General features: G+C 40.9%; 1 protein-coding gene across 1 annotated transcript in view; it reads left to right on the forward strand.

Annotated features, from left to right (window-relative positions):
• FBXO42 (F-box protein 42) overlaps positions 1–14,672 on the forward strand; it is a 105,176-nt gene that overhangs the window by 57,532 nt on the left and 32,972 nt on the right. The window contains exon 4 of the mRNA XM_051988454.1: positions 7,704–7,838. Coding sequence (XP_051844414.1) covers positions 7,704–7,838 — 135 coding nt within the window. The remainder of the gene's footprint in view (positions 1–7,703; positions 7,839–14,672) is intronic.

Below are 14,672 nucleotides of genomic sequence, written 5' to 3' on the forward strand. Positions count from 1 at the left end.
TTAGTTCAACTTCCTAATTTAATAGAAGGGGAAACCAAGCCCAACTCAAGGTGTCACAGCTAGGAAGGCACAGACCTGGTTCCTAATGCTGTGTTCTTTTTGTCGCACAGACTTGCTCTCCAACATAATACTGAAAACATATTTATTTATTTTTTATTTTTTTTTTGGGGGGGTATTCTTTTTTTTTTTTTTTAATTTTTTATTTAATAATTACATTATATTGACACTCGTTTCTGTTCCGATTTTTTTCCCCCTCCCTCCCTCCACCCCCTCCCCTAGATGGCAAGCAGTCCTTTATATGTTGGATATTGAAAACATATTTATAAGAAGGCTTTAATAAGCTCAGGAATAAAAACCATATGGCATATTAGGAAAAACTATCAGTGATTAGGGACACTGACTACTCTTTGTCTATCTATCTACTTTTGGTTGATCTCTTTATTAATATTGTCGACTTGTCATAGGATTCAGAATTTTCTGTATTCTGTGGCATTTGTTTTGTTGCTCTGTGACACATGATCCTGTTCTCTTTTCTGATGCTGAGTAGAGAGGTGGTAAATTATCTTCCACTCGGCTTGTTTTCCACTTCTAGTTGCAATGAGTGGTCAGAATGGGTGATTAGTAACTACATCCACCCAGCAATTTTAGGTCATTGTTCAGAAAAGAAGCTTTCTGGTTCTTTAACTTAAAGGGTCCCTTCTGTCATTTCAAAAAGTTGGGCCTTGTAATTGCCTTCTCTCTTTTTTTCTTTTTTGCAAGCCCACAGCTAATCATAATGTCTTTAAATAAAGCAGCAGTTTCCACTTGGCTCAGAGACCTGTTAATTTGACAGCTTCTCTCTTTTTGAAAGAAATCAGAGGGTTCAGTTTTTACATATTTGTTCATTCATTCACCAAGCATTGGAGTCTTGCAGTAGCCAACAGGGCTGCACTAGATAATTAACCTTGCTTCTTCCATCTGTCATTCCAAATTTATAATGAATGTGAGTTGGCATGTATGCCTGAGTGCAAGAGTCATGAGGGCTTCATAATCTTGGAGTGGGGGACAAATACCTGAGGACATTTCTGTATAGACTTGTGGCAAACAAAAAGGGTTTATTTAGCATCTCAAATATCAGAAACCAGTGTATGTAATTTGTTTATTCATTCAGTGAATATTTATTAAGTGCCATAGAGAATACTAGAATAGAAGATGGAGATTTTGTCGTAGAGGAGAGTTAAATTTAGTTAATTATAAAAACATTAGATATGTATGAAATAACTCCAGAAAAGGCTTTGCAGTATGAATTATGGCAGAATCTTTGGATACATCTTTGAGGGAGAATTGTTGAAGATTTCCCTTTGCAGTTATCATGGTACTTGAGGAAACCAGGGCAACTCTGAAAAGCATCTATTAGAAGCTGGATATGTGCTTGCTTATTTTAACGGAAAAAAGATACATTGAATGGACCAAACTTTCTCTTTGCCTTTCTGGTTTATCCTTGGTAATTGTTCCTTAATAAAATGTACATAACCTTTGTAGGTTACATTGATTTTGCACTAGATGGGACTTCAAAGGGTCATCTTGTCCAACCTTTTCAGTTTATAAATGAGAAATGAGGGTCAAGGAAGTTAAATGACTTGCCCATTGTCCCTCAGGCAGTACTTGAACCTAGACCCTTGTCTACAAAGCCATCATTCTTTCCATTGTACCATGCTAAATTATACACCCATATTGTGTTCTTAAGTGGGAATTCTTTATAACATGTGCCAGAGGTTTGGCCTTGGAATAGAATATGAAAGGGTGAGTGGCTTTGAACTTTTGCACTTCATTTTTTTTTTTTAAATAAGTCAGTACATGATGATTTTAGCACTGAGATTGTTAGAAAAACCCATTTAAATTTTGCAGGGCTTTTTCTTCCTGTGAGTAGGATGTTAGGTGGTTTTTTTTTTAAAAGAAGTATTAAATTATTAATATTTACTTATTTCCTATAAATAGTGAAGCTTGTTATTGATGGTTATCAGATTCTCGTTCTATTATAGTTGAGTGCTAAACATAGGTCTTTCAAGACCATTTTCCTCTTTTAATTTTGTTGATGAGTAACTGCTGGTCATTCAATAAAGTATGCGAAACTTGCTATTTCAATCCCATTAGTTCTCACATTCATTGGGCTGTGCCTTCCTCTTCCAGAAACCTTTGTTTGCTCAAAGAGAGTCAGGAAAATGCTGGTTGCTTTATTTTCGTATAAGATTAAAAATACATGCTGTGATGGACGTCATGGGACCTGGCTGGGTAGCTGAGTTTTCAATCCAAATAGAGGAGAGGAATGTTTGCCACCTCTTGGAAAAATAAAGGCTCTATACTTTTTTGCTGTTTGAAGGAAGTATCAAGCCAAGAGTTGATCTTTAAGGTGGGAAAGGAGGCGAAAGATGAGCAGTATTTATATTTGAGAACTTTGGAGTTTATACAAAATGTGTGATAGTGGAGGTCCTAATTAAACTTTCATAGGCTGTGAAAAGACTGCCAAACCATTTGGGAGCGCTGCATTCAAATTCCTTTAGAATTATCATGGGAAAATGGGTGCCCAGTGTGCAAGGAACTAATTGGCTTGAGTTTAAAATGATCTTTTCTTATCGTCAGGTTTAGTTACCTTTATAAAGATCTAGGTTTAAGCCATTAGGATCCCAGTCCTGTTAGTAGAGACTGAAATGTTCTATCTAAGAAGCATCCTTTTAAATGCACCAGTTGCAGTATGAGTAAAGGAACCGCTGGGATTTTAATTTTTTACAATCCTTCTTGGTGGGTTCCATCCAGTAAACATTAATTAAAGATGTAATGTATACAGAGTGCATTGGACCAAGGGCTCAGGTAACCAGGGCCTGGCCCCACCTTTGTGAAGCTAGTCTGTTTGGGAAGGGGAAGCTGCAGTACACATGGCGACGGTGCAGATAACGATATCTATATAGTACCTGCTGTGTGCCAGGCATTGTGCTAAACACTTTTATAAATATCTCGTTTGATCCCGGGAGACAGTTGCCATTTTACAGATGAAAAACCTGAGGCTGACAAAAGGTTAAGTGATTTGTCCAGTTACACAGATTGTTTGAGGCAGAATTTAAACTTGGGTCTTCCTAAGTCCAGGTCCTGCACTATTCACTAGGCCGCCTCACTGCCAATATATAAAAAGCATATATAAATATTAGACATAATAAACATACAAATAGAGAATAAATATATATATTAAAGTAATCCTATTTTATTCCATGTATTTAAAAATAAGATTCTGGAAGAGGTTTATAGATTTCACCAGGTTGCCCAGAGGCCTCTCTGAAGTAGAAAAGGCCAGAACTGCTACTCTGAATAGAGGGAACGGAGGCCCCCAGGAGAGTGCACGGTGTATCCAGTTTGATTGGTGCATGCAACAAGACTAGAAGCGTAGGGGAACGCCACCAGATTGGAAAACGCGGGGCACGGGTGTATGAGCTTTTTCAGCAGGGATGAATTTTGAGTGGAAGGAATGACACAGATATTACTGTGCACAGTCATCAGCTGGATGAGTTAGGGCTGTGCAGGGAAGCAGATGATCCCTTACTGGAGAAGAAAGAGTAGAGGGAGGAAAGAGCTGGATTTAGCAGTTTGCACCCACGGTAAAGGTTGTACGTACAGTGGCATTATTGGCAGACTAGAACTGAAAAATGCCCAAGATGTCAGGGAGCTCCTCCTACCTTTCCCTCTTCCTTAGTCTTCCTGCCTGGACCAAAATCTGTGTTCTGGAGGAGTTAACCTGTTCGGTTCTGGCATTCCTGCACTGGTTTTCCCGAGGTCCTGGTTGGTGAGTGCCTCGGGCGTAGTCCATTATATCAGGCCATTCTTCACTTTACTCTCCCACCTCCTACCACTCCCCCTTTCTACTTCTGGAACCAAAATAAAAGCCATAATAAAGTCAACTATAGCATAATGCCCTTGCTCCCAGAAAAGAATGCCACTCTTCTCCTTCAGGAGTGCGTCCTTGTAATTTCCAGCCTCTGCTATATGTGATTATCTCCTTCATTAGAATATAAATTGGAAAATAAATTTCTTGAAGAAGTCTTTTTCACCTTTCTTTTTGTATTGCGGAGCTTAGCACTGTGCTTGGCACATAGTAAGTGCTTAATTAAAGTAAGGTGGTGCAGTGGATAGAGCATTGGGTTTGGAATCAGGAAGGCTCACCTTCATTGGTCCACATCCCTCCTCAGGCACTTTGTAGCTGTGTGACCCTGAGTAAGTCACTTAACCTGTTTGCCTCAGTTTCCTTATCTTTCAAATAAGCTGCAGAAGGAATTAGTAACCACTCCAGTATCTTTGCCAAGAAAACCCCAAATGGGGTCAGAAAGAAAACCAAACAGCAGCAACAACAATCCAGATAAGAAAAGGAAGGGCAATGACCCCCAGGTTTCTAGGTTGGAAAACTGAGTTAATTATGGTGCGATAGGGAGAAATAAGTAAAAAGGAGGGAAGGTTTGGGGTATCTGTGAGACGTCTAGATTGAAATGTCCTATAGGCATTTGGAAATGGGGATCTAATGTTCAGGTGATAGATCAAGTCTGGAGCTGATGTAAAAGAAACAGAGAAATAGATTTGTGGATGACCAGATAATGTTTCATACCTACAAATCCAAGGTTCCTTCTTCATGGTTCCTCGAAGAGCAGTCAGCCCTAATTGCCACGTTATAATTGATCTACCTGACAAGCTACAGGCCAAACAATGGAAGGCTTCTTAAATGATAAAGGTTTTAACTACTTCCCCTACTGAGTGAGGTTATTGTGTATGTGACTAAACATACTGTTTTATTGCCTCTCATTCATCTTAGTGTGCTAGCTTGCCTTACTAGTGCAAGAATTACTGAGGGGACTTGGTGGATGGGTTGAGTTAGAAAGGGTCATTCATGTAAGTAAAGAATTATAGCAGTGGGCATTTGGTAAGTAAAAATCAATACAATGCTTTTTCTTTTTCTAAAGTTGAATAAATGGTGCTAGAGTTCCAAATAAGTCTTAGAAACAGTGACTTGCTAAACAGATTCTGTCCAAAGGAGGGTTTCTTTCTGGTCATTGAAACCATTGAGTCTCCTCGTTACTTCCCTTCCCCCTTCTTTTATTTACCCCCTGACTGTTTTGACCTAGTTACATCCCACAGCTTTTATTTCCCTGGTGATATGTGTGAGGGAACAAGGAAGGAAGAGGTTTATGTCCTATATTCTTCTTGAGATCCAAAAAGTTTGAATATAGATAGCCCTGAAGTATACATTCCAAAGGATAATGAATAAATGAGACTCCTAGTGAGAAAGCAGCTGTGAAGTTTTATTCCCATACTTGTTAAATGACTAGGGCCATTCTTCTTTCCTTCTGCTTACCAGGAATGTAATCTTTCCCTGAGCTATTGCTTCTTTTTTTATTATGTGTACTTTATAGTTATAGATGGGATTTAACAGCTGTCATAAAGACTTTACTTTTCAGTGGTAATAAAAATAAGAGTTCTCATTTCTCTAGTACATTAATGTTTATGAGGTGTTTGCAACTCTAAGGAAAGTAGTAGGTTGGGTTTTTTTTTAAGTTTCTATTGATGTCATTTGTTTTTTATTTCATCATAGCTGTTCCTAGTAATCCTTCTTCATCCTCCCTTCCAGAGAGTCGTTTCTTATAACAAATGGTAATTTTTTAAAGAGAAAAAAGGGGAAAAAATACTAAATCATGTTCAGTGTGTAACGCTTTTTACACTCCATGATGGTATGGATTGGGATCATCTGCCATGTATTCTCTTGTACCATTCCTTTTTGATTTTTTGGCTGTGTGTACGTGGTTGGTTCTTTCCATTTATATTGTCGTGGTCTTCCTGTATGGACTTCCTTTCTGGACTCTGTTGGTTTCACTCTGCATCAGTTCATGGGATCCTCTCATACTTCTCAGTGTCCACCACACATGGCAGTCATAGTTCATTATATGATACATCCAGACACTGACACTCACACCGGGGTCTTTGGACTCTGCCGGTTTTCTGGTGAGTCCAGGTAAGCAGGCCAGACTGAGAGCTTTCCGACTCTTCTACCACCTGCTCTGTAATGATTAGTCACTGTCCTATGGTTTCCAAGCTCTTTTGACTGGCCCAAATGTAGGGCAACCTTGCAGGGCTGATTTAAAATAGTTTTGTTTGTTTCCTTGACAATTTAAGTACTCAGTGTATATATTTTTCAAAGGGAGATTTTTAAAAAAGATGGTGCTGTCATCTTCATCTAGGATAATAGAGTTAGAATGGAAAGAATCTCAAAAGCCATCTAGTCTGTCTCTTTCACCTGCAGCCTAGAGAAGTCAAGAGATCACAAAGGAAGGAGATCCTTTTTGTTCTGATTCTTCTTTCACAGCATGATTAATGTGGAAATATGTTTAAAATTGATGTTCCTAGCTCCAAATGATGTGTTTGGAGTTTAGCGTCGAATGGTGAGATTGATATGGGCACCAAATGTTGGGATTCAGTTACATGAAGAGTTTACATTGGCTGTACTCTTTGGCAAAAAGTAGATGGATTTAGGAGAAAAGGTTATAGATAAAATGAAGAGATTCAGTAGATCCAGGAATGGTAAATAGGAAAGCATTAGGAGAGCATATAGTTAGCAAGAAAAGGGGTTTTAACAATTAACAAGGAAAATACAAATTCCCCAGTGGAACTCACAATTAGCCAGGAGAAAAGGAACACCCCATGAGTTTGGAGTCTGCCCTTAACTGCATCCTGAATCCACAGAAGAGTTTAGCTCCCTAAAAGTTAGCTATAAGGAGAAACATACCATGAGGCATGAGAGGAAAGACACTGTGAGGCAGAATGCTGTGGTGGGCTTAACCCAAAGGGGTTCAGCAAAGATGGCATGGGCCATGGACAGATTTGTAGGGGAAATTCCGCCTCAGGGGTTTGACATAATTTGGACACAGCAAAGTGGGATTACCCACGACTGCTACGGAGAATGAGACTGTAAGGTTAAACTGATCCCCTTCATTGCCCTTTCCTGCTTGCCTCAGGGAGTAATTATTACTTCTGGCTTTCTCTGCCAACTCTACTTAGCAAATCAGGACTTCATCAATATGATTGTACATTTATAATCTGTATCAGAGTGCTTGCTGTGTTGGGGAGGGGGAAGGGAAGAGGGGAGGGAGAGAGAGAATGTTTGGAATTCAAAATCTAATAAAAACTGAATGTTGAAAATTATTTTTACATGTAATTGAAAAAATACTATTAAGGGAGGGGAAAAGTGCTATTTTTGGAAACCATTGATCATATGTAATGTAGTCTGAAAAATTAAAATATTGCAGCCCTCAGCATTACTAGTTAATACTCATGCCTCTAAAATTATGCTTTGATGTTGTCTCTGTTTAGCTGGTTATATGTTTCAGGAATCACTATGCAGGATTGCTTGGTGGTTGAACATAATCTGATGTGTTTGTGAAGCTCTTGAGTTTTCAATAGTGGGGAATTATTAAAATTCATGTGGCTTGGACAGCGTAACTGAGAGTTCCTGAGTTGGAGGTGCTTTCTGATTTTTATTCCACTTCCCCAGAAAATTTGTGTGTAGATTTGGACCCTAAATAAAGATAAAGTGGAGAATTTTTTTTTCCTTGAAGCACATTCCAGAGCCAACTGCTTGTGGGGCTTTAGAGAGAAGCAGCATTTTCTTATCTTTGTTTTCCCTTCTCTCTTTCTAGGTGCGTGTTACTATGATGCTAATCAGTCAATGTATGTCTTTGGAGGCTGCACCCAGAGCAGCTGCAATGCTGCCTTCAATGACCTCTGGAGACTTGATCTCAACAGTAAAGAGTGGATCCGACCTCTGGCTTCAGGTGAGAGACGACAGAGTGACTTTGGTGGCACTTGTGACTTCCTTCAGCGTTCTGGTGCCTTAAGTTAAATTTTTCCTTAGAAGCAGCTTTGTCCAGGAAAGAAGACCTGCTGAGTTCTTTGTACTGAAAAATCCTCACTTTTATCCTTAGTCCTGGTGCTTTGCCAGGATTTCCAGACTGCTGTGTGAAGAGAATCTTGTTATTTTCTCAGGGTCTCTTATAGGTATGGAATGCTGCTTTGTGCTGGGCTTAAATAAGGACTGACATGGAACCGTGAGAACCCTCGCTGGCTGACAGGTGTGATTGTCCGGGGGCTAAGGTCTCTGAATCTCGCTGGTTGTTACCAGCCCAGATATTTGGGGAGTGTAGAGCAACTTGTCTCTGCTTGTCTCTCTTTAAGAGCAGAGTGTGGGAATATTTCACAGCGCGCATATTGCTGCCTACAGAGCCCCTCTGTGCCAACAGTTCTGGCAGAAAGACTCCGGTTTTTCTCCCCCTCTTGGCTTTAATGTTTTGTTCCATTCTCAAACCATCTCTCAGATGACTCCCATAAGTGTGCAAGGCTCTGGGAAAATAAGGATGAACAGACCCATCAGCCTCAGGAACATGGGCTCCTCTGGAGCATCCCGTTCGCTTTAAGATGAGGAAACTGAGTCAGCTTAAGTGTCTCAGCCGGTCACAACACAAGCAGTCGGTGGCTGAGCTGGCCCTGGGGTCCGGGTCTCCGTCTCCAACCCAGCACTTTGTCCATTACATCCCACTGTGACTGCTGGGAAAAAGAAACGCGAGAAAGCTTAATGAGGGGGCTTATGAAAGGGGAAAAGGCAGGTTCCAGGCAAAGCAGGCACCCCAGGACGGGACTTGGTCACCCTTCTCTATGTGGCGCCTCCTTTACCCAAGGGATTTTTATGTCACCCTGGTGTACAGATGTAGGTGTGTAAAACGGTACACGAAGCAAACATTTGCCAGTGATCAGTCATAAGTGCGCGTCCCCTCACCCCCTCCCCCTTCAGTCTGTGAGGCCCCATGTGGGGCCACGGCCACAATTTAAGAAGCTCTGTTAGGTGGGGGAGCCAGAGAAGGAGCCTGCAGAGAGCGTGCGTCTTGCCTTTGATGGGAGGGAGTGGGTCCTGAGCTGGCCTGGGTCCTGAGCTGGGCTGGGTCCCGATCACTTTGGGGCAGAAGCGAGGCTGGAGGCAGGAGACCCTCGGAGGAGAGGCGACAGGGAGCGCGAGCACAGGCTGAGGCGAGGGAGGGAGGGAGGGTCCCCAGAACTTGGGCGCCGACGGCACGGCTCTGCAGGAGCTGAATGGGAAGGGAGAACCCGGGCAGTGATGAGGGCTGAGTGTGTGGGGGATGCTGCCCCCAATGGACTGGGGAGGATTCGCCAGCAGGCAGGTTTAAGTGGGGCACGTGGGCTTTCCTGCCTGGGGACGCCTTAGATCAGGGTACGATGTCATCCATTTATTCCAGACTTCTTCTGTTTCCAGCCTTAAACAGCACCTGTGGCAAGGAGATGCCTTCTCGACCCATAGTCGGGAAACACTTCGAGACAAACCAGTTAGGACTCTTTTTTAAGACATTCATTTAGAAAGTAACTTAGAAATCAGTGCAGTGAATTTAACTATGTGACCGTGGGCAAGTCATTTGATCCTTGGCTACCTTAATTTACTTAACTGTAAAGTGGGGATCATAACAGCCCCTAACTCCCAGGGTTGTTATGAAGATCAAAGGAGGCAATATTTTCAAAGCGCTTAATTAGTACAGTGCCTGGTACATAGTAGAAGCTTAATAAATCTTTTATTTCTTTCCTCTTTTTTTTTCTTCCCTCTTTCCCTTTCTTTTTTTTCTTCTTTCCCTCTCTTCTTTCTCTTCTCTTACCCTGTAGCACTTTGATTGTTGCCATCTCTTTTAGACTCTCCATTCCCTAAATAGTCCTTTGAAATTTCTTCTTCTTAATTAATCAGCAGCTCTGCTAAAAGATAGTTCTGTGAGAATATCGTTTAGACAGAGTCCCATGGGAAGATTCCCTGAGGAAATGTTTCTGCATGTTGTCATGAGTGTTGACCAGAATCTATTCTGACCTGAGACGTCAGTGACTCTTTCTGAACAAAATGTAGTTGTTGATCTGCCCATGGTGAGTGTGACTCACTGGGTTTGGTGCTCAGGGTGGGGAGGGGACTCCCACAGATTCCTGTGCTAGTTAATTGTGTGCCGCCTTCTCCGTATTTGCCAGGAGATGGAGTAAGTACTTGTTGCTCCTCAAAAGCAGAGTTCGTCTAGTGGAGTTGACATGCTAATGAAAAGATGGGTTCCTTTGATAGAAAACAGAAAGTCTTAGTAGAGACATTAACAGCCCCCAATTTTATATGTGGCCTTGGTAGTATTTGCTTTATTAGCTCATAAATTCACAGAATGTTAAAGCTGGAGAGGATCATAGTTTCATCATCTGTTCAATGAAGGAATTAGACCAGATAATCTTTGAGGCCCCAAGACGGGGATTAACTTGGTATCAGAAAGAGCAAGAAGAATGAGGAGATAATAACAATAATCTTAGCAGAATCCCGCTGAAAAAGATGAGAATGAAATGATAATTCAGGTTATGCAATAAAGTTACAGAAATTATGCAACATAGTGTAGGTTGCAAAAATATAGCATTTATTGGGTATTAAGAAAGGCAGTGATCAGATAGCTAAGGTTATGTGCCAATTTATCTCACTATCCTTGATAAAGTCCCATATTGCAATTAAAAAAATATTGTTCTGACTTTGAGAATTCATTAAGTAAACTGTATTAGAAATGGATAATCATCATAATTGCCCCAACTGCCTGAACATAATACTGATCCACAAAAATTTAAGAAACTTGTTTTTGCTTACATGCCAACTGTATATAATCTCTGAATTATGTGGGAATGAGTTTTCAAATTGTAGAGGGTTAGAGCAGAGAAGATCAGGATTATGTGGGAATAGGACAAACATCAATTAATCTCTGTGTTCTGTGTTATAAAGTCATTTATCTTCAGGTTCTTTTAATATGAACATCATCAGGCAATGTAAGAACAAGACCAATAATGATAATACAGATTTATAATATAATAACTTTAACAAAAAGAAAAATATAATTTACAATTGCATAACACTTCCACGCATGAAATACTTTAAAATTATCACTTGATTCTCGTAATTAGTCAGCAAGCATTAAGTGCTAAATTTGTTTTAGGCACCGTGTTTAATTCTGGTAATACAAAGAAAAACATTGTCTCTTTAAGAATCTCACATTTTGATAAGGAAGATAGTGTGTAAATAACTGTAATTTAAAATATGTAGACATTTTAAGGAAATGGAAATGGAAAATGGAAAATGATCTTATAGATAACAAAGCAGTAATAAGGGAATACCACGAAAGGCCTGTTCCTGAGTTCTAAAGCTCAGAATCAGGAGTGAAGAGTTAGCATTTCAGCCACTTAGGATATATCAGCAATTCAAATATGGCATCCGAAGATGGAAGGTCACATCTATGGAACAGCAAGCAGACTTTCCTAGCTGGATCATGGCATGGCAGGTTAAAGCAGAGGAAGACTGGTAAGGTGGGAAGATACCAGATTGTAAAGTGCTTTTGATGTCAGATAAAAGATTTTATATTTAATCTGGGACCTTTATTGAGTAGGGAATATTTAACAATAATTTGGATATGTAGAGTGAGGATATGTGAAGGTGACACTAAATTTTTGAGCCTGGGTAACTAGAAGGATGCTGGTGCCCTCAAGAATAATAGGGAAGTTGGGAAGAGGACAAAAGTTGCAGGGAGGGGAAGAGAGATGAGCTCTCTTGTGGACATAATGAATTTGAGGTGTTCCAACAGCAATTGGTAAGTGGAGCTCAGAAGGGAGATTAGGATTGTGTAGATCTGGGAGTTATCTTCAGAGAGATGATAATTAAGTCTTTGGGAATAGGTCACCAGTAGTGAGAGTGCTGGAAAAAGAGAAGAGGAAGCTCTTGGCAAATGGCTTCAACTTTTTAAGCATTTTTAAATGAAATGTGAGTGGAGGTCCTAAGCTAAGAAGGGGGGAGGAGGGAAGTATAATAGGAGTCTTGAGGTTTGTCAAAAAGGTTTGAAATTGCCATTGAGATGGGTTTGCATTTCTGCTCCTCCAACAAATTGATTTGGTAAGTATAAAAGGATTGCCTTCTTGGAGGGAAGGCCCAACTCAGATGATGTGATTTTTAGTGTTCCAAATCAGCAGGGTTTCATGGTTTTTCTCTCTCTTCAGCAACGCATAAATGGGAGAGAAGGAGTAGAGTGATGAAAATAATCCGAAGTATTTTAGGACAAAGGGGCAAAGGCTTTGAGTGTAGGGGTAGTATCAGTTTGGGGTGATTTCCATAAGAGAGCCAGGGCAGAGAGCAGAATGGAGCCAATGCTGAGGTGAAGACCTAGAAAGTGGAGGGATTGGAGCTCATGGTGAGCTGGGAGAGCAGGTTAGAGCCTCTTGAGCAAAAGGAAAGAAAGAGTGAGATAGAAGGTTATCTCAGCTCAAGAACTTGCATTGTTTACAACATGGAAGTGGGATGCTTGTGGGTGAGGGCAAGATGAAGGGTATGAGGACTCTGGGTCTGAAGTATAAGAGATTAAGGAACTGAGTATTAGGGTAGTTGGGATGGTGAAAACTTCTGTTAGGTTAGGACTCGTGGTGGAGAGGCCGGTGAGCCAGACATCTAACTTCGTGAGCACTCAAGGGGAATGCCATTCTGTGTGACTAGAGGGTTATGGCTACAGCTGTGAGAATCTGAATCAGGCAGTTTAAGAAAAATTGGATTGCTTCTACCTCAAAGGAAGAGAACTTGTTGCTAGTGATGAGTATAGAGGGAAAATCTGGAAGTGTTCTTGAAAAACATGGAGTGATGTGGCCTGGGGAGCCTGAGCCTCAAAGATGGCCAGAAAACTGAAGAAGGGAGGGAGGAAATGAATTTAGATAACAACACATTTTTAATTCAGCTTTGCTGTGCGGGGCTTGTTGACTTGCCTCAGTCAGAAGGTAGAAGGTCTTGTTTGAGGAACAGCCAAGAGGCCATTGTCCAAGAGGACCTTGAGGTGGGAACGGAAAGTTTGAATGGACTGGAAACATGAGGTGGGGACAAGTTATGAATTGCTCTGAAAGCCAAACAGAAGAATTTATATTTGATCCTAGAGACAATAGGAAATCACTGGAGTTTATTTTTCTGCAGAAATTCTGATATAATTGGGATTAAGTTCATAATTTAGGGTCTGATACCCAAATTTCCAATTTATCAACCTTCTTATCTCCCCATGATCTCATCCCAGGGACTTGTATTCTCTCTCCATGATCTATTCCTCCACGTATAATCTCCTGTCCTCCTTTGGCTTTCTCTGTGATCTTTTCTCTCTCCTAAAGTTATTCTTCATTCTCATGGGGCTTCCAGTCACTTTATTCCTCCCCTTTCCCCAGGCCATCAGTCTTGCTTTGGCTTTATTTTTCTCCCATAACTTTTTAACCTTGTAGACAACCAGTTCAACTTTATGCTGTCCTTGACTCTCAAGTCCTTTGGCTTCTCATTACATTAACAAGTCCCGACTCAGTGTGCTGTGTACATAATGCATAATAGTCTCTTCATAAATGCTTGTTGCAGGCTCCTCGTGCTTATGGAGGACAGGGGAAGGCAGGGTGGTGCAGTAAGTAGAACCCTGCTTAGGATCGGGGAGCTCTCATTTCAGATCCTCATGAGACTCTCAGTAGCTCTGTGGACAGCTGGTTTAAATTCAGCCTCACTTCATTCATGTATATGTTCACATTTATGAACATAAAAATGCTATAATACATGGGAAGCTTACACTGAAGATGTGCAAACCTTAAAAGTGTCAGATGCTACCCCCTCAGTTTATTAGAGTTGTGATTTGATGTTTTGTCCCTGACCTAGACTGTGAGGTTCATGAGGGTAGGGTCTCTCTTATCTAAACATTAGCTCCCTCCGTTCCTTGTATATGTCTGACATATGCTAGGAATACAGTACTTCATTAGATCAATAAGCATTTATTAAGTGTTTGTTATCAAGTATCAGGCATTGTGTTTTTGCCTTAAAACATCTACCCTCAAAAAAAGAGCTTACATCTGAATATAAAGAGCTACAGATAAGATCCATCTGTCTACCTTTCTCTCTGTTTGCCTACAGAGAGAATAGGTGAAAGGTGATCTTAGAGGAGGAGTCATTAGTCTTCTGAAGAATTTGGGAAACATCTTTTACAAAAAATATTTGAGCTTCTTAAAGGAAATCAGAAATTCCAAGACGCCTTCCCAAGGAGGGAGGGCATCCCGGGCATGGGAACAGCTACTACAAAGGCCTGGAGGCAGGAGATGGAACAGCACATGTGAGGAGCAGCCAGAAAGTCAGTGATGCTGCATTGTTAGAAATGTGGCGGAGACACCTGGGAAGGTAGGAATCTGTGGGACTGTGGAGAATCTTAACAGATTTAAAGAAAAAAATCTGTTTGATCCTATTGGAAATAGAAAGCTTCTGGAGTTTGAGAGGGTACAGGGTAACAAGGTTAGACCTGCTCTTCAGTAGAATTCTTTGGTGTGTCTATGGGAGATAGATATTTACTGAATGAATGATTTTATAAGGACTCCTTAGTAGAGTGTGGGCAGGAAACCCAGGTCCTTTTGGCTCTGATGTCTCAGCAGCTTGTGCATTTCCAGAACTTATCTCCCTCCTTCTCCTCTCCCCCCCCCCCCCCCCCCCAGGCAATTTGGGTTAAGTGACTTGCCCAGGGTCACCAGCCAGGAAGTGTTAAGTGTCTGACTTCAGATTTGAACTC

Source organism: Antechinus flavipes, chromosome 3 (genome assembly GCF_016432865.1).
Source record: "Antechinus flavipes isolate AdamAnt ecotype Samford, QLD, Australia chromosome 3, AdamAnt_v2, whole genome shotgun sequence".
In the NCBI taxonomy this organism is placed as follows: Eukaryota; Metazoa; Chordata; class Mammalia; order Dasyuromorphia; family Dasyuridae; genus Antechinus; species Antechinus flavipes.